The sequence below is a fragment of the Chiloscyllium plagiosum genome, unplaced genomic scaffold, assembly GCF_037043375.1.
Source record: "Chiloscyllium plagiosum isolate Xiang-an unplaced genomic scaffold, Cpla_swu_hap1 HiC_scaffold_2, whole genome shotgun sequence".
Classification (NCBI taxonomy): Eukaryota; Metazoa; Chordata; class Chondrichthyes; order Orectolobiformes; family Hemiscylliidae; genus Chiloscyllium; species Chiloscyllium plagiosum.
The window spans coordinates 91,507,189-91,530,236 of NW_028270140.1; the positions used below are offsets into that span (position 1 = coordinate 91,507,189).

General features: G+C 41.3%; 1 protein-coding gene across 5 annotated transcripts in view; it reads left to right on the plus strand.

Moving 5' to 3' along the window:
* epb41l4a (erythrocyte membrane protein band 4.1 like 4A) overlaps positions 1-23,048 on the plus strand; it is a 303,990-nt gene that overhangs the window by 248,616 nt on the left and 32,326 nt on the right. For all 5 annotated transcript variants that reach the window (XR_015760856.1, XR_015760851.1, XR_015760853.1 and 2 more), the window contains 5 exons: positions 284-361; positions 7,502-7,621; positions 8,466-8,513; positions 13,187-13,255; positions 14,848-14,958. Coding sequence is in view for 2 of the 5 variants with exons in the window: in XM_043710600.2 (XP_043566535.2) it covers positions 284-361; positions 7,502-7,621; positions 8,466-8,513; positions 13,187-13,255; positions 14,848-14,958 (426 nt within the window). In the remaining 3 variants the exon portion in view is untranslated. The remainder of the gene's footprint in view (positions 1-283; positions 362-7,501; positions 7,622-8,465; positions 8,514-13,186; positions 13,256-14,847; positions 14,959-23,048) is intronic.

Consider the following 23,048-nt stretch of genomic DNA (forward strand, 5'->3'; position numbering starts at 1 on the left):
GTTAAATGGGTAAATGCAACATGTCAAACTCTTACATTGGCTTCAATGCAGAGTCTGTTTGCAGGGCTGCAGTGTAGTACAGCTTATGGGGGAACAGGACAAATAAGGCTGCAATTGCTGGATTTCCATCTTTGATTGTATGTGTTGAATCCGGAAGTTGCTGTCCGATTACTCTGCAGTGACTCCTCACACACAATCTGAGCCAATGTTATTGTAAATTAAATTACCAAATGTTAATCCAGCCAAATCTGATGAAGTAATATTTATTTTCTTTCTGTCAAAGGTCCCGGTCCCGTGGAAACACCAGTGGCAGTGGTAGTGAGTCTGAAAATTCCAGTAGAGAGCGTAAAAGACGTAACAGGTATTCACGTAATGAATCATATGATGGATCTGGTGTTGTTGGAGTGAGTTTCTCACTTGAGGCACATACTGGAAAACTCACCAAAATGTGAATGGCTCACTAGAGACAGGCTGGAGCTGGATACATGTATAACATAGGTGTTGTAGTGTGCATTTTTTATTAAAGTTTTTCAAAAATTGTTTAAATGAAGGAAACAAGAGGAAATATTTCTAGTGTACTGTACCTTCAGTGTCAAGCCCAAGTCAATGATAGTAAACTCCATTCTGAGTTAGAGGATCACAAGCTCAATCCCCATGCTGGAAGTTGAGCTGTTTGTCAGATCTTAATCTACAAAATAATGAATGCACTTCAAAAATAATTAATTACTTGTGAAGCCATTAGAGACATCCGAGGATGTAATGAATGCTGCATAATAACTTCTTTCCTTATGGGTATACATGAGGAATTAGGAACAAAATCTATCTGATTCAACTGACGAAACAGTAGAGACACCATGCAGTGTCACACCTCTAACCAATATGTAGCTCAGTCACTCACAGACACATGTCCCCATGCTACTCCAGGTAGAAACTTCAAGTGTCCTTTGACAATCATTCACAAGTTTTCCAGATCCAATTATCTTCCTGTTCCCTCAATTTCAAAGAGGCCTGCCTGTGTAGTCCCCTTATTTCTGAACAGAAACCAAATTGTTACAAGTGTCCTGCTTGGTTAGAAGCACAAAACAATTCACCAGCTTCCTCATAGCTTCTTTGTCTCCCTGCGTTATGGACGATTTAGAAAGCATTCCTTTGAAAGTTGCTTCTGAGCTATGAACTTTAATGAGCATGTAGGTATCTCCATTACAGAATGAGTTAGTTTGATTAAAACTAACGTACCAGCAAAGTGTTAACACTGAACAAGAAAAAATTAGTTTATTCTACACAGCTGCATAAAGTTACTTCAAAAACGTTAGTAAGTAACTAAATGACTTCAATAAAGATGAAATGTAGATAACAAAGGATGTGTTACTTTCAAAGATGAAATTCAGTTTGATCCTTTAAGATGTTGTTGAGAGCCTGTAGCTTGCAGTTGAAGTGTTGTTTAGAGTGAAGGGTTGAAGTTTGAAAGTTGTATTCAACAGTTAAATGGATCTTGGGAAATGAGTGATGGTTCTTGGTGTTTGTGTTTCACAGGTGGGCTACTTCCTGTTACTCCCTGTCGCTGTGCTAACTGCAAACCTCCCTGTTGCTGTGCTAACTGCAAAACTTGACAAAGAGGATATTTTTAAATCAACGCATTTCAGTCATGTATTCACTGACCCTTGATACGATAATGGATAGTTGCTTTCAGTAGTAACTGGGGTACTATTAGTTCTAACATTAATCTACTTTTAGAAGCTTCTGATAGCTTGACCAACTGTAGTTCAAAAATAAAAAATCAGTACAAGTAAAACTCAAAGTCTGGCAGCATCAATGGAGAGAGAAATAAAATTTACATCAAAAGGCCAATGACTCTATTTTGGATCTTCAAATTATCGCTCATGACTCACTGAGCTTTTCCATACTTTGTTTTTATTTCAGATCACCAGCATTCCAGTACTTTGCTTTTATTGTAGTCCAAAACATCAGACCGTCAGTGGAAGCCATTTTAAAAAGTCACCAAAGTCTCTTTTAACAATGAAGAGGAAGTACAGTTTTCAAACCATTTGTAATATCCTCATATCTGCTTAGTCTCTCTTAAGCAACAGCTGCCCTTTTTCTGTGAGAAACCTGAAAAGTTGTAAAAACTGTCCCCTGGATACTTTATGAGGTCTCTGGTTGTGTTCTCTCTCACCATGTCAACCAGCAGGGTCCAGGCAAGGTGGTTACAGACAGTCCTGATCACTGGGTTCCCAGCTCACTGCCAAACTAACCTGACTCTCTGGATGGTCAGTATCCTAAGCAGCCAATCAGAGGTTCAGCCCAATTGACAGGCAAATCAACCAATGATTGCTGTTTTCTAAACAGCTACACTAGATTGATTCGGAGATGCCGGTGTTGGACTGGGGTGTATAAAGTTAAAAATCACACAACGCCAGGTTATAGTCCAACAGGTTTAATTGGCAGCACACTATGAAGGAGCGTCGCTCCAAAAGCTAGTGTGCTTCCAATTAAACCTGTTGGACTATAACCTGGTGTTGTGTGATTTTTAACTTTGTACACTAGATTGAGTTAGATGTACCAGATTCCCAAGTCCCTCCTATGTTACTATCTTGTGTCAGGACTCAGGATTCATAAGGGGACTGTCCTTTTTCTGTTGGAATTTTATTTCATTTTGGATCAGGCTGAAGGCTGCTGCAGCACAAGGTAAGCTAAAGCAAAGCTTAGTTCCTCAGCTGTACTTGCAAAAAGCTTTACCTGATCTGCCTCTTCTTCACATCTAGACGTCCCTGTTGTAAAATAGCTGCCATAGACTTGAAGCTTGAATAAGGCAGCACTGGCGCAGTTGGACATCCTCATTGATGGCAGTCTGTTGGGAGAGGTGGTTGGCATGGGAATATGCGTATGGGAATTTGTCGCAGTCATCTGGAAACTGAAGGTCATGGATGTCCATGTTGATGAGTTCTGTTTTCACCTGCAAGTGGCCATAGTTTCTGTCCAGATGATATTGAATGGTGACAGTGGGTGGTAGGTCATCTCGGCCAAGAGAGTGAGAAAATGTATCTCATAGAAAACTAAGCTTTTGATGCACTTTATAGACTGGAAAAAACAAATAGGTGAAAGTCATCTGAAAAAGAGTTAACAGAATGTTTGCAGAGTAATATCTTAGAACAGCATTCTGGAGCTGATGAGAAGTCAAGCAAATCTGGACCTGGTATTGTGCAACAAGGTAGGATTTCTTAATTACCACAGAGTGAAGGCCCCTCTAGGTTACAACAATCATTAATTTTATATTCAGTTTGAGAGAGAGCAGAGTGGATCCAAGGCTAATATTTTAAACTTAAATAAAGACAATTATGAGGGTGTGAAAATGGAGCTCGCCAAAGTGAATGGACCAATGAAGTCAAAGGATAGGTCAATTGTCTGTGGTCCCTCAAGATTAAGATGCTTCATGTCTGTCAGGCTAGATGAGTCTTCAGGTGACTGAGGAGCCATGTCTCGTATCCCAGGTTTTACTTCAGTGGGGGACATTGTTGCATGGGGAAAGGGCAGCCCTGTGGTGGAATTCTTCTCATTCCTCTGCCACCATTCCAGCTCATCGTTGAGTCATTGAGCCTCAAGGTGGCTTGTGCCTTAATGGATCAGGAGGTGCCATTCTGAGTGGTCAGCAGTTTTCTCCTCCAGTAAATGGTGTCAATACTTCCATGATTTAGTACATTCCTGAGTATTTCCTTATTCTCTTTACCTTTGGCTGTATTTTGATCATTGTCCAACAGAGAGCTGGGAGTAGACAACTGCCTTAGGAGGCAGTTTTCAGACATCTGGATGCAACAGCAAAGTTAGGTCTTTAGGAGCAGGGATTTGATGTTGGCAGACATGACTTCATCAATGATGCTCATTGGCCTGGCAGTCCTCCCATTTGATTTTCAGGATTTGACACAGGCAATGCTGGTGGAAGCTGTCAAACATCTGAATGTGATGTCAGATCTTACAGCAAGAAAATAGAGTGGTCAACAGAACTGGCTTCTAGACCTGGAGTTTGGTTTACTGTGTTGACTAGGAAGAGGATCCTACAGTCAGTTGTTTGTTGAAAAACAGCAGAAGTAACATTACAGAAAATCTGTAAGTTTATTGGCTGGTAAGAATCTGTTTAAGACTCTCCGTAAAATGCAATAAATTAATAAAGTGTATTATTAAGCACCTGAAATGTGTGAAAGTCAGGAGCAATATAATGAAGTAATATAACTAAACCAAAATAGGGTATAGGAAGGTGAGTAAAGTTAACATAAGGGAAGCAAGTTTATGGTAAGGATAGGATATATCAGGGGAGCTCACACCCCGTGTGTTGCACAACCTGCAGCATATGGGAAATCTTTGACATTCCTGGCAGTCTGGATGACTACATCTGTGGAAGTGACACCCATTTGGTCATCTTTAACAGTAGGTTTAGAGCTCAGAGATTGTGGTTCACAATGAGACCAATGACATAGGTTAAAAAAAGGGAATGAGATCCTGCAACAAAAATTTAGGAAGCTAACTACCAGATTAAAAAGCAGGGCATCAAATCTTTGGATATTCCCAGTGCCACAGGCTGGAATAGAACAGATCAATGCCTGGCAATAGAGTTGGAGATATCTGGATCAATAGTTTTCATTCTGGGGTAGATGTGACCTGTACAAGTTCAGCAGTTTGCATCTGGACCAGTACAGGACCAACACCCTCGTGTGGAGATTAGCTGGTTTGGTTGGTGAAGATTTAAACTGATTTGGTAGGAGGATGGTATATGGAGTAGTGGTACAGTAAGGGGGTGATGTGTGGTCAAGCACAAAAGAGGAACCAAGTCAGTGAGAAGGTAGTGTGAATATGATCAAGTTAAGTTACAAGACTGGATGCCATTTATTTTAATTGAGAAACATCAATTGTCATTTATGCTATAGCAGACTAGTTGTGGCAAATGGCTGAATTCTGCTCCCATATCTTATAGTCTTATGATCTTATGGAATATTGTGAGTAAGGCAGATGTGCTGAGGGTGTTGATTAACATATGGCTTAAGTATGTTATTGGAGATATGATTGAGGGAGGGGCAGAGCTTGAAAGCTCAATATTCTTGGGTATGGAAATTTTAGACTAAATAGTGAAAGGATGTAATCGAGGAAGTGGTGTTGTAATATTGATTAAGGAATTAGTTACTAAAGAATAGTTCCCGATTTTGACCTCTACACTTTAAGGAGTAAGTGAAGTACAGAGCAGATTGACAAGGATGGTTCCAAGGGTGAGAGAATTCAGTTACATGTTCAGGTTAAAGAAGAGATAAGAGAAGCTCGAGTTGTCTGTAATGAAACAAACATTGGAAGGAAATTTGATAGATCTGCTTAAAGTCATGAATAGTCTGGTCAGAGTAGACAGAGTGAAACTGTTTCCAAAGCCAGAAAAACCAAGCAATAAGGGCTGATGATTTAAGGGGATTGACAAGATCAACATGAGGAGCAAAGTTTTAACTGAGCTAGTGCTTGGGATCTGGAATACCCTGCCTCCGAGAGTGTTAGAGACCGAGTCAATCATAACTTTCAAAAGAAAATTGGATAAAGCCCTGAAAAGATACTTGAAGAGTTCCAGGGAAAGGCAGGGAGTGGGAAATCATCATAGTCATCATTAGACTAGCAGGTTTTTATTCAATTCAAATTTCGTCACTTTCACAAATTCATGCCCCACAACCTGGGGATCTGGATTACCAATCCAGTGACATTATTCCACCATCTTCCCACTGCTCCCCTCCCCTGTGGAAATGGCAACTTACTTTTCACTTCCTTGTGACTTTCAAGATGTTACTTTGTCTATAGGTTAATTTCCCATTAACATTACCAGATTCAAAGTAAGTTATGGAGTAAATAGCCTTTTATTGAAATGATAATTAATGATAACTAAGCAACCTTTGTGCCCCAGCAAATAGACAATTGTAATTGTATTGATACATTTATTAAAAGCAATGTTTTTTCTCACAACTTTACAAACATTTTTCATGATACATTCATAGCAATAATATATTGGATCATATGGCAAGATATGGGCGGCACGGTGGCACAGTGGTTAGCACTGCTGCCTCACAGCGCCAGAGACCCGGGTTCAATTCCCGCCTCAGGCGACTGACTGTGTGGAGTTTGCACGTTCTCCCCGTGTCTGCGTGGGTTTCCTCCGGGTGCTCCGGTTTCCTCCCACAGTCCAAAGATGTGCAGGTCAGGTGAATTGGCCATGCTAAATTGCCCGTAGTGTTAGGTAAGGGGTAAATGTAGGGGTATGGGTGGGTTACGCTTCGGCGGGTCGGTGTGGACTTGTTGGGCCGAAGGGCCTGTTTCCACATTGTAATGTAATCTAAAAAAAAATGCTTTATTATGAATAACAAAGTATTACTAAAGATTTATTTTGAATCATAAAAATGATCCTTTTTTTTATAAAAGATATTGCACTTACTAAAACTAGAAAGCAATATGAGATATACTTGCTACTATAAAAGACCACAGTGTAGAATAATTGGCACATTGGTCTTTTTAGTTCACTAGGAATATTCATTTACCAAGTGTTAAATCCATGCAGGAAAGGCAGAGAAGCAATAGTCCACTTCAATGTACTTTAACCAACTCAAAAAATACATTTCAATTCACAATAATTGTGCAGTGGAATGACAAACCAGCCGAAACCTCCTTCTGTTCTTTTTATTGAAGAACTGAGCCTGTGCAATGTTTCATTATATCCAGCTGATGGCCCACACTGCTTTGTTAGAATAAGGAATGACAATTATCAATATAAGATGTGCATTTGGGGGGAAATTTCTAATCGGTGTATTACATATACACTTGGACAATTCTTAATCTTGCCTATCTTCAAATTTTTAAAACAATCTAGCACAGTAATGAATGTTTAGAAGAATAAGTTAAAACCCAAACACTCAATTCTGCTTAATTTGCTGAATTTTTCTAGTGAGACTGAGAAGAAATCAAAAGTCAGAGATGTACCAAAAAAAAATTACTGAGCCACTGAGCATGTGTGTATTTGGTTCTAAATGTTCTGCAATAGTGAGACAGAAACTTTTTTAAAGCAAGGAATACCTTCGAGTCCACCAATCGATGGCAGTATTAACTGTATTATTATGTTTCTTCCACTTCCTAGTTAAACTAAAATGAAACTTAATTATTATAATACCAGTTACCACAGATGCTTCAGACTTCGTCTTTAACTTCAATGGACAATCTAGAGTTAAACATTATATTGACCTGGATCGCCAATTAATTGGTGCAAAGTAAATTAACTTCCTGAAGGTATAGATTTTAGCAGATAAGCTGTGGTGAGTTTAGAATTTGAATCCTTATATCACAGGGTTTGCCTCTAAATAAGTGGATCCTTATTTGACTTTGATGAATTCAATCTTGTCTTTTGTGTTCTAAGTCTATCGAGATTTCCTTTTTGATTTGTGTTGGTTTCAAGCACTCTGCTGCAGTTAACACCTGCCATGTTTCCATTGTTCAGATCACGACAAGAGAATGAGATGGTGGACTCGGCTCCTCAATGGGAACAAGTGCTAAGGAGGCAAAAAGAACGATCAATGGCTGACCCCAACAACAGACGTTCAAAGCATAGGTCACGATCGTACGTGTTTAACAGCCCATTAATATTGAGAATCTGAAGAACTAATTATGCTAATTAATGATATATAATTTATTAGATATTGATTCATGCATTAGGCTTTCATAGGTCAAATATGGCATAATCAAATGAAAATAATGCCCAAAAAGTATTCTTTGCTCCTAATCTCTGCAAAGGTCTTCCTATTGCGTCAGCATGATTTTGTTTTTCTAGTCATTGCAGCGGTAATCTTTATCACCTTTCTAAATGGAACTGCTGATTCTCATATATGCTAAATGTTGATGCCCATTTGGAACCGATCAAGCGTGGCCCAGATTTATATCTAAGAATCTTGTGGACTGCAGAGAGATGCAATTTTCTGCTATTGATTTTCCTAGTCTCAATGAACAATGAGGTTCGTGGCTTGTAATTCAATTCACTCATCCCCCACTACACCTTACAACCGAGTGTACATATATAACACACAGCAGCTAGAATGAAACATTACAAATGGTGAGACAATTGAAACAGAAGGTCTGTGTCAGTGTGAAAAAGTGCACTGGGATCATATTAAGTCAAACAGCAGAGCAGCACCTTGAGCCATAACAGAGCAACTTTGTACTATGTGTATGGAAATTCAACACCTACTTATTTTCATAGCTATAAACTAACACAAGCATTTTATCATGGAACTATAGAAATTTAAAAATATTTCCTTTAGTATAATCATATAGAACCTTTGTGCACAAGTTTATTGATGTTATTTAGGACCTGCTTTCGCATCAGATCTCTCTTAAAGCTTATGCTGTTGATCTCATCTGTAGTATAAGTTAACATTGCAACTATTTAGTTAGTATATTTTCTGTAGGAGAAGTCCTGACATACAAGCAAAGGAAGAACTCTGGAAACATATTCAGTGAGTATGAAATAATTTTGCAATCCTAATAATATGGCTGCTTTCCCCAGGTTGGGAGTTGTTATTCAGGTCATGGTAAACAGTAATAGTCAGGATATTTAAGTGCAAGTAGATTCACTAGACTGCAATGCAATAAAAGTGGACACCTTGAGTTTGAGTCATGGCATGCAACCCAAACATTTTTCTTTCATTTATTTAATGTGGGTGTTGCTGGCTGGGACCAGGCTGTATTGCCCCTCTCTAGTTGACCTTGAGAAGATGGTGGTGATCTGGCTTGTGGAATCACTGCTGTCCATGTACTGTAGATAGATTGCTGAGTGGCACCACATCCACAAATACTCACTCTACCACTGACAAACAGTAGCAGCAGGGTATCCCATCCATGAGAAACAATGCAGAAACTCATCAAAGCTCCTTAGAAGGTAGCTTCCAAAACCATGACTCCTACTATTTAGGAGAACACACACAGCAGATAAATAGGAGCACCTGTGGTGTGCAAGGTCCCCGCACACCATCCTGACTTGGGAATATCACGCTGTTTTTTTCATCGTGACTGGGTCAAAATCTTGGAACTCTCTCCGTAATGGCATTGTGGGCCTACCTACACCAACAAGAGGCAGCTCACCACGATCCTCTCAAGGACAACCTGGGATGGGCAATGAATGGCCCAGCCAATGATGCCCATATTCCATAAATGAGTAATTAAAGATTAATGGTATAATTCTATAAGTCCAGCCTTCTCTTTAGATCTCAGTATGGGGCTAGGCTGGAGCTTTGTTGGCAAATGGAGGAGTAGTGTTGATTTTGGAAATAATTGAAAATGGCCCTCACCTTCCACCCCACCAATCTCCATATACATCGCATCATCCTCCGCCATTCCCACCACCTACAAACGGACCCCAACAACAGGGATATATTTCTTTCCCCACCCCTATCCGCTTTTTGTAAAGACCATTCCCTCCGCGACTATGTCATCAGGTCCAAGCCGCCTAACAACCCATCCTCCCCTCCCGACACCTTCTCCTGCCACTGCAGGAATTGCAAAGCCTGCGCCCACACCTCCCCCCTCACCTTCGTCCAAGGCCCCAAAGGAGCCTTCCACATCCATCAAAGTTTCACCTGCACTTCCACCACATGTCACTTATTGTATCTGCTGCTCCCCGATGCGGTCTACTCTACATTGGGGAGACAGAATGCTTACTCGAAGAGCGCTTAAGAGAACATCTCCGGGACAGTCGCTCCAACCAACCCCACCATCCCATGGACGAACATTTTAAATCCCCCTCCCACTCCACCAAGGGCATGCAGGTCCTGGGTCTCCTCCATCGCCATCACTAACCACCCGACGCCTAGAGGAAGAATGCCTCATCTTCCGCCTTGGGATCTTCCTACCCCATGGCATCAATGTGGATTTCACCAGTTTCTTCATTTCCCCTTTCCCCACCTTATCGCAGTTCAAACTTTCCAACTCGGCACCGCCCTCATGACCTTTCCATCTTCCTTCCCATCTATCCACTCCATCCTCCTCTCTGACCTATCACCATTAACCCCAGTATACAGTACTGCTACTGAGCAATGGTTGCAGAGGGATTGGATACTTGTGGATGTGGAGTGATCAAGTGAACTGCTTTGTCCTGGATACTCAAGCTTCCTTGAGTTTTGTTGGAGCTGCACTCATCAAGGCAAGTGAGGAGTATTCACATTCCTGCCTTGTGCCTTGTAGATGGTCGAGAAGCTTTGGGGAGTCAAGAGGTGAGTTACCTGCTGTGGTATTCCTCACCTCATAGTGAACTGTGGAAGAGTCTGCTAAAGTGTAGAAGCACTGCTGATATCAAGACTTGAAACTCTGGAATTGCCTCTTGAAGTCCCTTTGAACCTCTTTTCTCCAGTTCTTTGAAAGCTACTTCCTTTCTGCCCTCAAAACACGATGTGGATCAGTGTCAAATTTTGTTTGATAATGTATCTTTGAAGAAAATGCATCACTTTTAAGGTGTTTTTTCTTCTGTTGCCAGTTGTGCATTCTTTGTGGCACAGTGGCTCAGTGGTTAGCACTGCTGCCTCACAGCACCAGGGATCCAGGTTCAATTCAAGCCTTGGGTGACTGTCTTGTGGAGTTTGCACATTATCCCCATGTCTGCTGGGTTTCCTCCAGGTACTTTGGTTTCCTCCCATAGTCCAAAGATATGTGGATTAGGTGGATTGCCCATGTTAAGTTGCCCTAGTGTCCAGGGATGTGCAGGTTAGCTGGATGAGCCATGGAAAGGGTTGGGTCTGGTTGGGATGTTCTTCAAAGGGTTTGTGTGGCCTTGATGGGCTGAATGACCTGTTTCCACACTGCAGGGATTCTATGTATTTGACTTTACACCTGGAGTTATGAATAATTATGTAAACGATCTTCGTTAGATCAGAGAATTAAATGCTGTTTACACTTAATAGTAAAAGCAGTCAAAAACAAATTATAGCTCATAAAAATCAATCAATATTTTTATAGTGCCTTTCATATCTAATCTGTTTCTCAGATAAACACCTCAATGGGAAATGTACTTTGAAGCATACTTTAAAGGAAGAGAAGTCTTGGAAAATATAGGAAGAAAGTGAAGACATTAAACTCGGCCACTAATGAGTGAAGGAAGAGGAGATGCACAAGAGATGAGTCAGGGAAACACAGCATTCAAGGGGACTAGAGGAAAAAGCAGAACCAATGCAGGATTTAAAGCCAAGAGCAAGAATTTTAAATCTGAGAAATAAAATTTCTCAGATGAGGAAATAGAGCATTAACAGATGAGTGGGACTTAGTGCATGTAGCAAAGATCTGGATGTATTCGAGTTTTGAAAACTGCAAGTGGAACTTCAGGAACCAAATTTTTAGGACAATGACGTCTCAAGAAAAAAAAATTAAAATTTCAGAGGTAGAGAAGAACAAAGATGTAACAGGTAGAGAGCATATGAGACCAGATCTTAACTCAAAATGCAACAAAATGCCAGATTTTGATATAGTCTATGAAAACTTTAATCAGAGACAAGTAAATGTTTTTTTTAGATTAGATTAGATTACTTACAGTGTGGAAACAGGCCCTTCGGCCCAACAAGTCCACACCGCCCCGCCGAAGCGCAACCCACCCATACCCCTACATTTACCCCTTACCTAACACTACGGGCAATTTAGCATGGCCAATTCACCTAACCCGCACATCTTTGTGACTGTGGGAGGAAACCGGAGCACCCGGAGGAAACCCACGCAGACACGGGGAGAACGTGCAAACTCCACACAGTCAGTCGCCTGAGTCGGGAATTGAACCCGGGTCTCTGGCGCTGTGAGGCAGCAGTGCTAACCACTGCGCCACCGTGCCGCCCACGGTGAGCAAAAGATAATAATCTCAGTCTTCCTAATGTTAACTGTAAGTCAAAATTTCTTCAAGATTGAAAATTAAGCAAGCAAGTTGAGAGGGAATAATAGTGAATGAAGGGTAAGATTAGTTACTTTCCATGACAATGAGGAAGCTAACTCCATTTCTGGAGATGATGTTTCTGAGGGGCAACATGTAGCTGAGGAAGAGCAAGGAGCTAAGCATAAAACATTGATAAATCTCAGAGGATACTATGTAGAGAACAAAGAAGTTGGAAATATTCAGTTAAAATTCAGAGACATAAGCATGGAACTATACTCAGTAGAACAACAGAGAAAAGGCATTGGAGGAAAACTAGGAATAATATGTGATTAGCCTTAGAATTTCACTTGTGATTTTTTTTTGTGCTGCTTTAATACATTGGGAAGGATAAAGCTGGATTAGAGGGATAAATTGATTAATTACCATGGGTTTCACATTTGCTGCTATAAAATGCCTCTTTCAGCCGTTATAACCTTTGCTGATTCATCAGTGTGTGATTCAAACACTGATTCATTAGCAGTTCAGTTAAAAGATTATTGAAATGACTAGCTGAAGTTTAAGAACCTTCAAAAACAATTTGGGTAGTGAGGAAGTAAAGAATTCCACAGAAAAAAACTGTTTTAAAATGTCATTTTTACAACCAGTGATGTGCATTTTCAATGAAAGCAGGGCTTTCTTTTACATTCATAGGATGTGAGTGTTGTCATTTATTATTCTTAATGCCCCCAGAGGGTGTTAAGAGACAACCACATTGCTGTAAGTCTGGAGTCACGTGTAGGCTAGACCAGGTAAGGGCAACAGATATCTTTCCTAAAGGTCATTACAGAACCAGGTCGGTATTTTTTCCTGATAATCAATAATAGTTTCACAGTCATCATTACACTCCTAATTTCAGATTTTTGTTGAATTCAAATTCCATCATCTGCCATGACAGTTTTTGAATTCAGGTCCCATGCACATTACCTGAGTTTCTAGATTAATAGTCTAGTGATAATACCACCCCTTGAGTACTATTGAGCATATTGTACCCAAACAGGTAGTTTGTAAGTCCTCCAATGCTTTATTCAAATGGCAATCAATCTTGGAGGAAGCAAGGGAAAGGTAACTACATTAACAATCAACAGAAAGGATAACTGAGGAATATATTGGAAAGGTAAGCTTGAGATGCAGATAAAATAGTGTATTTCTTTTATAATTCCTTTAATTTTTGTTGAAATTCTGTTTATATACTATACATACACTTAATGGAATAGCTTTAATTTTCTCTTGAATTCTGTTTTCTAGGAGAGAACTGGTAGATCCAATTGGTTTAACAGAAGAAGAGCTGAAAGAGATACCATACACCAAAGTAGAGTGAGTTTGTTCAACTTATACAGCTGTGCTGTTTATTTATTGTGCCTTATTGTGGCTCATATATTAAGTAAAGGACAAATAGTTAAATATTTTAAATTAAATTTCCCTAACCTAAGCATTAAAGACAAATTTTGGGAGAATTTGAAATTAGATTATAATATTGTAGATCGTAATGTATTTACTGGTTTTAACAAAGTATTTACATCATGGGAAGTGGGTATCGCTTACTACTTACTGCTTTTATTGTCCATCCCTAATGCCCAGAGGACAGTTAAGAGTCAACCCACATTGCTGTGAGTCTGGAATCACATGTCAGCATATTTCCTTCCCTAAAAGACATGATGATAAACCATGTGAGTTTTCACAACAATGTCATCAGACTGCTGTTTTATTCCAGCTTTTTATTGGATTCGAGGATTGGATTACTAAATATCACTGCATCAACACCTCTTGGTAAAAATACTACATTGTCCTTTGTATCTAGATTGAGCAGGGATGGGACAGGGAGCTGTATATAGTTACTGGTCTTGATCATTAGACTTGCAATTATACAGTGCCTTTCATAACCTCAGAACATCCCAAAAAACTTTACTGTCAATCAAATACTGCTGAAGTCTAGTCACACTTGTAGGTAACTCAGCAGTCAATTTGTACATGGAAAAGTACAATAAGCTGTATAATGTACTAATGACAGAGGATTTAATTTATTGACATTTGCTGAAGGTCAGGGCACAAAGAGAAACTCTCTGTGCTTTTTAGGATCTGAAAAGACAGCACCAAGCAAAACATAAAACCATAAGACATAGGAGCAATTGTAGGCCATTTAACCTATCATATCTGCTCTGATCTGATCATCCTCAACTGCACTTTCCTGTCTTTTTTCCTTGATTGTTCCTCACTGATGAAAAATCTGTCTGTCAGCTTTTAATGCACTTAATGACCATTCATCTAAAGCCCTATGTGGTACATATTTCCATAGATTTACTAACTTGTTACAGAAGAAATATCTTGTCATCTCTACCTCAATGGGCAATCTCTTATTGTGAGATAATGCCCAATGGTTGTAAACTCTTGTACAGGTAGAAACAACCTCTCAGCATCTACCCTGTCAAGTCACCCAAGAATCTTGGATGTCTCATCACCAACAAGTCACCACTCCCTCAGTGTTGCATGAGAGCCTCAGTCTAGATTTCAGATTCAAGTTTCAGGAGTGAGACTAGAAGTTGCAACATTTGATTCAAAGACAGCAGTGCTACACATTGGCCTAAAGCTGACCTATAACTGTGTGTGGATTTTGGCTAGTGGCATGATTTAATTTGCATAGTACCTCAATTGAATAGCTTGATAACACTCAGTAGGCTCACGCTTGCAGATTAGCCACTTAGCTGCTATATTGGAGAGCAGCTAAACCCAGGAAATTGTACCCTGACTGAGCCAGAAAAATGAGAAAATGAAGTGAGAAGAGAGTTCTGTTAATGTAGTTCAATTAACATTTATACAAGATTTTAAATTACATAAAACGTAACACACTTTAAAAAATTTGTATGAAGTTTTCTGTTTCTCAGTGATTTCCCAAACGTTTTTCTCACCAGGACTCAAGGTAACCCCATACGCATCAGGCATTCACATTCACCTCGAAGTTTTCGTCAGTATCGACGCTCTCAATGTTCTGATGGTGAACGATCTGTTCTTTCAGAAGTAAAGTATGTATTCTTGGAAATTACAAAATGCTACAATTGACAATGACATCCTTCATGATTTGAGGCGAGGATCAATTGCAAAAACAATTCATTTTGTTCTGAGCTATTTAAAAATGGTTTCTAAAACAATCCCACTTTAAAGCATTTGAGATTGTAAGATTTGTACTGATCTAATTTCTGAACCATAGGCCAATGTGGCACTGGAGCAGTTGTACATTGCTGGGAATTCCGTCTGAAAGGATCATTGAAGATTTCTTATGAAATGTATTGTTGCTCAAAGATCCATTGAAACGTCTGCACACATCAGTCAATCTATTCTGTGTTATATCAAATAATTTGATGTGCAACTTGGTTTTACTTTCCCACAAAAAAAATGTATTCTTATTTGGGTGGAACTGAGAAATAAAAAAGGGATGATTACCTTACTGGGATTGTATTATAGACCCCCTAATAGTCAGAGGGAAATTGAGAAACAAACTTGTAAGGAAACATGACTCAGGAATGGGCAGGACTTGCAGCTTAATGTTCCAGGATACAAATGCTACAGGAAGGATAGAAAGGGAGGCAAGAGAGGAGGGGGAGTGGCATTTTTGACAGGGGATAGCATTACAGCTGTGCTGAGGGAGGACGTTATTTGGGTGGAAATGAGAAATAAGAAAGGGATGATTACCTTACTGGGATTGTATTATGGACCCCCTAATAGTCAGCAGTAAATTGAGATATAAATTTGTAGGAAGATTTCAGTTATCTGGAAGAATAATAGGGTGGTTATGGTCGGGGATTTTAGCTTTCCAAACATAGACTGGGACTGCCATAGTGTTAAGAGTTTAGATGGAGAGGAATTTATTAAGAGTGTACAAGAAAGTTTTCTGAGTCAGTATATGGATGTACCTATTATGCAAAACTTGACCTACTCTTGGAAAATAAGGCAGGGCAGGTGACTGAGGTGTCCATGGGGAAGCGGTTTGGGGCCAGCGAACATAATTCTATTAGTTTAAAAATATTGATGGAAAAGGATAGACCAGACCTAACAGTTGAAGCTCTAAATTGGAGGAAGGCTAATTTTAATGGTATTAGGCAAGAACTTTCGAAAGCTGATTGGGTGCAGATGTTCGCAGGTAAAGGGATGGCTGGAAAATGGGAAGCCTTCAGAAATGAGATAACGAGAGTCCAGAGAAAGTATATTCTTGTTGGTTGAAAGGAAACTGGTAGGTGAAGGGAATGCTGGATGATTAAAGAAACTGAGGTTTTGGTTAAGAAAAAGATAGATAGGATAGATCGAGTGAATCCTGAGCAGAGTATACAGGCAGTAGGGGTATACTTAAGAGGGAAATCAGGAGGGCAAAAAAGGGTCATGAGCTAGCTTTGGCAAATAGGGTTAAGAAGAATCCAAGGGGTTTTTACAAATACATAAAGGAAAAAAGGGTAACTAGGGAGCAAATGCAGCCCCTCAAAGATCAGCAAGGCAGCCTTTGTGTAGAGCCGCAGGAGATGGGAGAGGTACTGAATGAATATTTTGCATCAGTATTTACTGGGATATCTGGTCAGCATGGACGAGTTGGACTGAAGGGTCAGTTTCCGTGCTATATATCTCTATGACTCTACTTAAACAATTAAATGGTCAAAACTGTTGTGGTTAAATGTTTGCTGAATACAAAGTCATCAACCTCACACCACGATTGGTAAACTAAATGTAGGATCAGTGTATTTGAAGATATATTCAAAAATTGCACAGCAGATAGATTTACCATGAAGATTCAGCAACTTTTGTCACAGCAGAGCTGCAACTCTCTCACTGCTGCAAGCTGGACTGTGTAAGGGCTACTGATCTTACGCTCTACATCTGATTATTTGCTCATTTCCTTCAATGATATCACAACATTTTTACAAGATAATAGTGGGTGGCACAATGGCTCAGTGGTTGGCACTGCTGCCTCACAGCACCAGGGGCCCACGTTCGACTGTCTCTGTGGAGTTTGCAGATTCTCCCTGTGTCTGCGTGGGTTTCCTGCAGGTGCTCCGGTTTCCTCCCACAGTCCAAAGTGCAAGTCAGGGGAATTGGCCATATTAAATTTCCCATAGTCAGGGGTAAATATAGGGTAGGGGAATGGGTCTGGGTGGGTTATTCTTCGGAGGGTCGGTGTGGACTTGTTGGGCCAAAGGGCCTGTTTCTATACTGTAGGGAATCTAATCTAATATATCTATTATGAGTGAAAATACATCTACATTAAGATAGTTTCAAGAATTTTTTACACAAAAATACATCTCTACTTAAGAAATTTGAATGGAAGAATTTAAGAGTTTGAGTCTGTATAACAATTAGGTAGTTTAGCAATCGTTCCAAGCTTCAGGACAGTATGACCTTCCTGAAATCTGCACTTAAACACATGGGTGTTGACATCTCATGTATTGTTGGAAGGTTTTCTTTGTAGTTTTCTACAAACTCACTCTCCAAGCTCATTTTTGGATGTTTTCTAAGCACGCTTGGAGTGTGAGTATTTAGGACTCTACATTCCCTTTGTTGACTCCTGTTTTTCCTTACCATTGCTCATAAGATTTTGCGACTTCATAGGATCTAGGCTCACTCTATATCCTGGATGCTTCTGTGGTGACCAGATTCCCTTGGTAGGGTATATAACTCTGATCCATTCTGACCTTCACACATAATCAAGAGTTTCATATCTATTTGTCACTCATGTGCCAGCAATCATCAATCTCCCTTATTTATTCAAGAAGAACATGCTTGTTTTTGAGAATTTGGATGTGATGGCTTGGCAAGGTTGTTCTAACCTGCCATAATTTCCACTGTGAACAAACCACATCGAGAGGGTTTGCTCCTAAGTGTTCAATAACAAGATGGAGATCATGTTTTGTTTCCCTGTGTTTCACAGTTAATACCTTAATTGATACCTTAATGATGCAAACCATTGCTAGCAATGCCATTCCATCTGCAGTAGTGTGGCAAAGATATCTCATAATTTATTCCCATTTAGAGATGTGTCTTTCAAAGGGCTGTCTTTTTATTGTGGACAATTATCATAAATGATCTTTTCACAAATATTGTATTCATTATGTCTTCCATGAACACACTCGCGATATCCTCCAATTGTCTGACAATTGGGAACTTGGGAAAGTAGTCAATGACTAGGAGAAAATTGTCATCACGATGATAAGTCTTGAATGAATCTCAAAAATTTTAGACCAAGGGTATGATGGAATATTGTGAGGATTTGGGGTTTCTTTACATTGTTGAGGTTGGTGAGTCTCATGGTCACAAGATTGAAATGTTGAAATGTCAGTAACCCTGCTACTGCTGGTCCCACTTATGCCCACAGTTAGCTTGCTGTAGTTTTGATGCAGATTTGCTATGCCTGCACTTCAATGTCAAATGTATCAATGCAAAGACTAGGTGACCCATTATATACTGTTGGTTTAGCTGTTGTCGGTTGTATCATTGACATCTTATGAACCAGAAACATATCCTTCAGGATTCTGACTTGTCAGATGTTTGTACCTGTTCCTGTGTTAACTCTGGCTATGAACATGTGTTTGCTGCTTCTCTTCAGGCATATGATGCTGATAATACCAAGGTTCTGGACTGTTTGATTTCACTTGCATATTGTATCACACTCACAATGAGGAAAGTTTGTCCACTTCCAGCTGGAGACATTCCCACACTGAATCTACATATAGATCTGTCTGGCTGCTAACCTCATGAATATGCTTGTAATTATATGGGTCCCAAGTGTATTCCTGTTGCCAGTACACTGCACATGCTTTTTATTTGGTTTTGGTTTGTAGTCTCTGGTTGCATCTCCAGAACCAGGTTTACTACATAGATGAGCCCAATGTCGTTTTAAATGTCTTGACTTGCAAAGATCTTGGAACACAGGTCAGGCGTAGCAAGGGATGTGGCAGATTAGACATTGCATACAATTGGCTAGCTTTCTGGGTCCAGCTACTGCATCAATATTGGTAGTTGCATTTAAAGCTTGCAATTGTTGTTTGGCTGCAATGGCTTTATATTTTATGGTATATTTTAGCAGTATGTCGATATTATCAGTTTTTTACCAACAAGTCTTTTTGAAAGGTATCAATCAGTGTTGAGGGTACAACAGCTTCATCACTCAGACTGTGAAACATTTTTTCATTCATTCATAGGGCATGAGTGCTGCTTGCTGGGCCAGCATTTATTTTCCATTGCTAATTGCCCTGGAGAAAATGGTGATGACCTCCCTTCTTGTACCCCTGCTATTTTCATGCTGTAGGCAAATAGGAAGTGTATTCCAGAATTTTGACTGAGCAGCAGTGGCAGAACAGCAATATAGTTCCAGGTCAGGATGGAGTGCAGCTTGGAAGGTGCTGTCGGAGGAACCTCGTTTGAAAAGTTACTATAGTATATCTTGTAGATTGTATACACTGCTGCCACTATTCATTGGTGGTGGAGGGAATGGATGTTTGTGGGTATGGTGCCAGTCACGTTGTCTGCTTTGTCCTGAATGGTTTCAAACTTCTTGAGTGTTGTTGGAGGCAACTGGGGAGTATTCCATTACACACCTGACTTATGTTTTGTAGATGGTGAGCAGACATTAGGAGAAAGAAATTGAATTACTTGTTGCAGGATTCCTAGCCTCTGACCTGTTCTTGTAGCCACAGTATTTGTATTCAGTACTGTTTGATCAAGGCAGACTTTTGAAAATGGTGGATTTATGATAATGACATTGAACATTATTGTTGATAGTTATATTCTCTCGTGTTGGAAACAGTCATTGCTTGGCACTTGAGTGGCACAAATTTTTTTTAGATTAGATTCTCTACAGTGTAGAAACAGGCCCTTTGGCCCAACAAGTCCACACCGACTCTCCGAAGAGTAACCCACCCAGACCAATTTCCCGCTGACTAATGCACCTAACACTATGGACAATTTAGCATGGCCAATTCACCTAACCTGCACAAAGAATCATAGAGATGTACAGCACAGAAACAGACCCTTCGGTCCAACCAGTCCATGCCGACCAGATATCCCAACCCAATCGAGTCCCACCTGCCAGCACCCGGCCCATATCTCTCCAAACCCTTCCTATTCATATACCCATCCAAATGCCTCTTAAATGCTGTAATTGTACCAGACTCCATCACTTCCTCAGGCAGCTCATTCCATTCACGTACCACTGTCTGTGTGAAAACGTTGCCCCGTAAGTCTCTTTTATATCTTTTCCCTCTCACCCTTAACCTATGCCCCCTAGTTCTGGACTCCCCAACCTGAGGGAAAAGACTTTGCCCATCATAATTTTGGAAACCTCTATAAGGTCACCCCTCAGCCTCCAACGCTCCAGGGAAAACAGCCCCAACCTGTTCAGCCGCTCCCTGTAGCTCAAATTCTCCAACCTTGGCAACATCCTAGCAAATCTTTTCTGAACCCTTTCAAGTTTCACAACATCTTTCTGATAGGAAGGAGACCAGAATTGCAGGCAATATTCCAACAGTGGCCTAACCAATGTCCTGTACAGCCGCAACATGACCTCCCAACTCCTATACTCAATACTCTGACCAATAAAGGAAAGCATACTAAACGCCGCCTTCACTATCCTATCTACCTGCGACTCCACTTTCAAGGAGCTATGAAACTGCACTCCAAGGTCTCTTTGTTCAGCAACACTCCCTAGGACCTTACCATTAAGTGTATAAGTCCTGCTAAGATTTGCTTTCCCAAAATGCAGCACCTCGCATTTATCTGAATTAAACTCCATCTGCCACTTCTCAGCCCATTGGCCCATCTGGTCCAGATCCTGTTGTAGTCTGAGGTAATCCTCTTCGCTGTCCACTACACCTCCAATTTTGGTGTCATCTGCAAACTTACTAACTGTACCTCTTATGCTTGCACCCAAATCATTTATGTAATTGGCAAAAAGTAGAGGACCCAGCACCGATCCTTGTGGCACTCCACTGGTCATAGGCTTCCAGTCTGAAAAACAACCCTCCACCACCACCCTCTGTCTTCTACCTTTGAGCCAGTTCTGTATCCAAATGGCTAGTTCTCCCTGTATTCCATGAGATCTAACCTTGCTAATCAGTTTCCCATGGGGAACCTTGTCGAACGCCTTACTGAAGTCCATATAGATCATATCTACTACTCTGCCCTCATTAATCTTCTTTGTTACTTCTTCAAAAAACTCAATCAAGTTTGTGAGACATGATTTCCCACGCACAAAGCCATGTTGACTATCCCTAATCAGTCCCTGCCTTTCCAAATATATGTACATCCTGTCCCTCAGGATTCCCTCCAACAACTTGCCCACCATCGATGTCAGGCTCACTGGTCTATAGTTCCCTGGCTTGTCTTTACGCCCTTCTGAAACAGTGGCACCACGTTTGCCAACCTCCAGTCTTCCGGCACCTCACCTGTGACTATCGATGATAGAAATATCCCAGCAATCACTTCTCTAGCTTCCCACAGAGTTCTCGGGCACACCTGATCATGTCCTGGGGATGTATCCACCTTTAACCGTTTCAAGACATCCAGTACTTCCTCCTCTGTAATATGGTCATTTTGCAAGATGTCACCATCTATTTCCCTACAGTCTATATCTTCCATATCCTTTTTCCACAGTAAATACTGATGCAAGATATTCATTTAATATCTCCCCCATTTTCTGTGGCTCCACACAAAGGCTACCTTGCTGATCTTTGAGGGGCCCTATTCTCTCCCTAGTTACCCTTTTGTCCTTAATATATTTGTAAAAACCCTTTGGCATCTTTGGATTGTGGGAGGAAACCGGAGCACCCAGAGGAAACCCACGCAGACACGGGGAGAATGTGCAAACTCCACACAGACAGTAGCCCAGGGCTGGAATCGAACCTGGGTCCCTGGCGCTGTGAGGCAGCAGTGCTACCCACTGAGCCACTGTGCTGCCCTAATTATTTGCTACTTGTCAGCACATGTCTGGATGTTGACCAGGGCTATTTATATGTGAACAGGGACTGTTCATGTACTTGAGGTGTCATGAATGGACTACCAACCACTGCCACAATCGCACTGCTGCCTCCCCTGTTGCTGCAGCTGCAGCCACTTCCACCCCCTCTGACATCACTTCTGCCCCCTAGGTCACCCCTGATGCCACGTGTTCAGCGACTTCCGCCTCCACTACTGCCGTTGTGGCCACCACTTTCGCCTCCACCAACGCAACTTACCTGCACACTGCCATCACGACCCCCCCCCCAAGGATCCCACTGTCACAATCCCTGACCCCCAGAACCCTGAGGGGAACATCACCCCTGCTCATGACTCCACCCCATTCCCCCTACTACCACGCTCCTATAGTTACAGGCTCTGCCCCCTCTCCCAGCTCCATACCTATACCAGGTCCTAGCTCCCAGCCCTGCCGAGTTTTCACTATCCCCCCCAGAACTCCCCCTCACTGAGGACGAACGATCAGTTCTTAGCAAAGGCCTTCCCTTTATCCCCCTCCATCACGCATCAATGAATTCAATACGCACCATGACTTCGAACACTTCTGCCGTCTCTGCCTCCGTGCTTACTTTTTCAATCAGGACTCCCGCCCACCTTCCGAGGTATCCTTTGCCCGTCTTCAACACACTCCATCTACCTGGACACCTCGTGTAAGTCTATTACCCAGCCTCGATCTCTTCATTTACAACTGCCGCCGGGACATTAACTGCCTCAACCTGTCTACCACCCTCCCCCACTCCAACCTCTCACCCTCACAACACGTAGCTCTCCACTCCCTCTGCTCCAATCCTGACCTCACCATCAAACCAATAGATAAAGGGAGTGCAGTGGTACTCTGGCGCACTGACCTCTACACCGCTCAAACCAAGCGCCAACTTGAAGACACCTCCTCCTACCGCCCCCTCGACCATGACCTCACCCACCCCCCATCACCAAACCATCATCTACCAGACTATACACAACCTCATCACCTCAAGAGATCTCTCACCCACAGCTTCCAACCTCATAGTCCGGGAATCCCGCACCGCCCAATTCTACCTCCTTCCCAAGATCCACAAGCCTGACCACCCTGGCTGACCCATTGTCTCAGCCTGCTCTTGCCCCACCGAACTCATCTCCACTT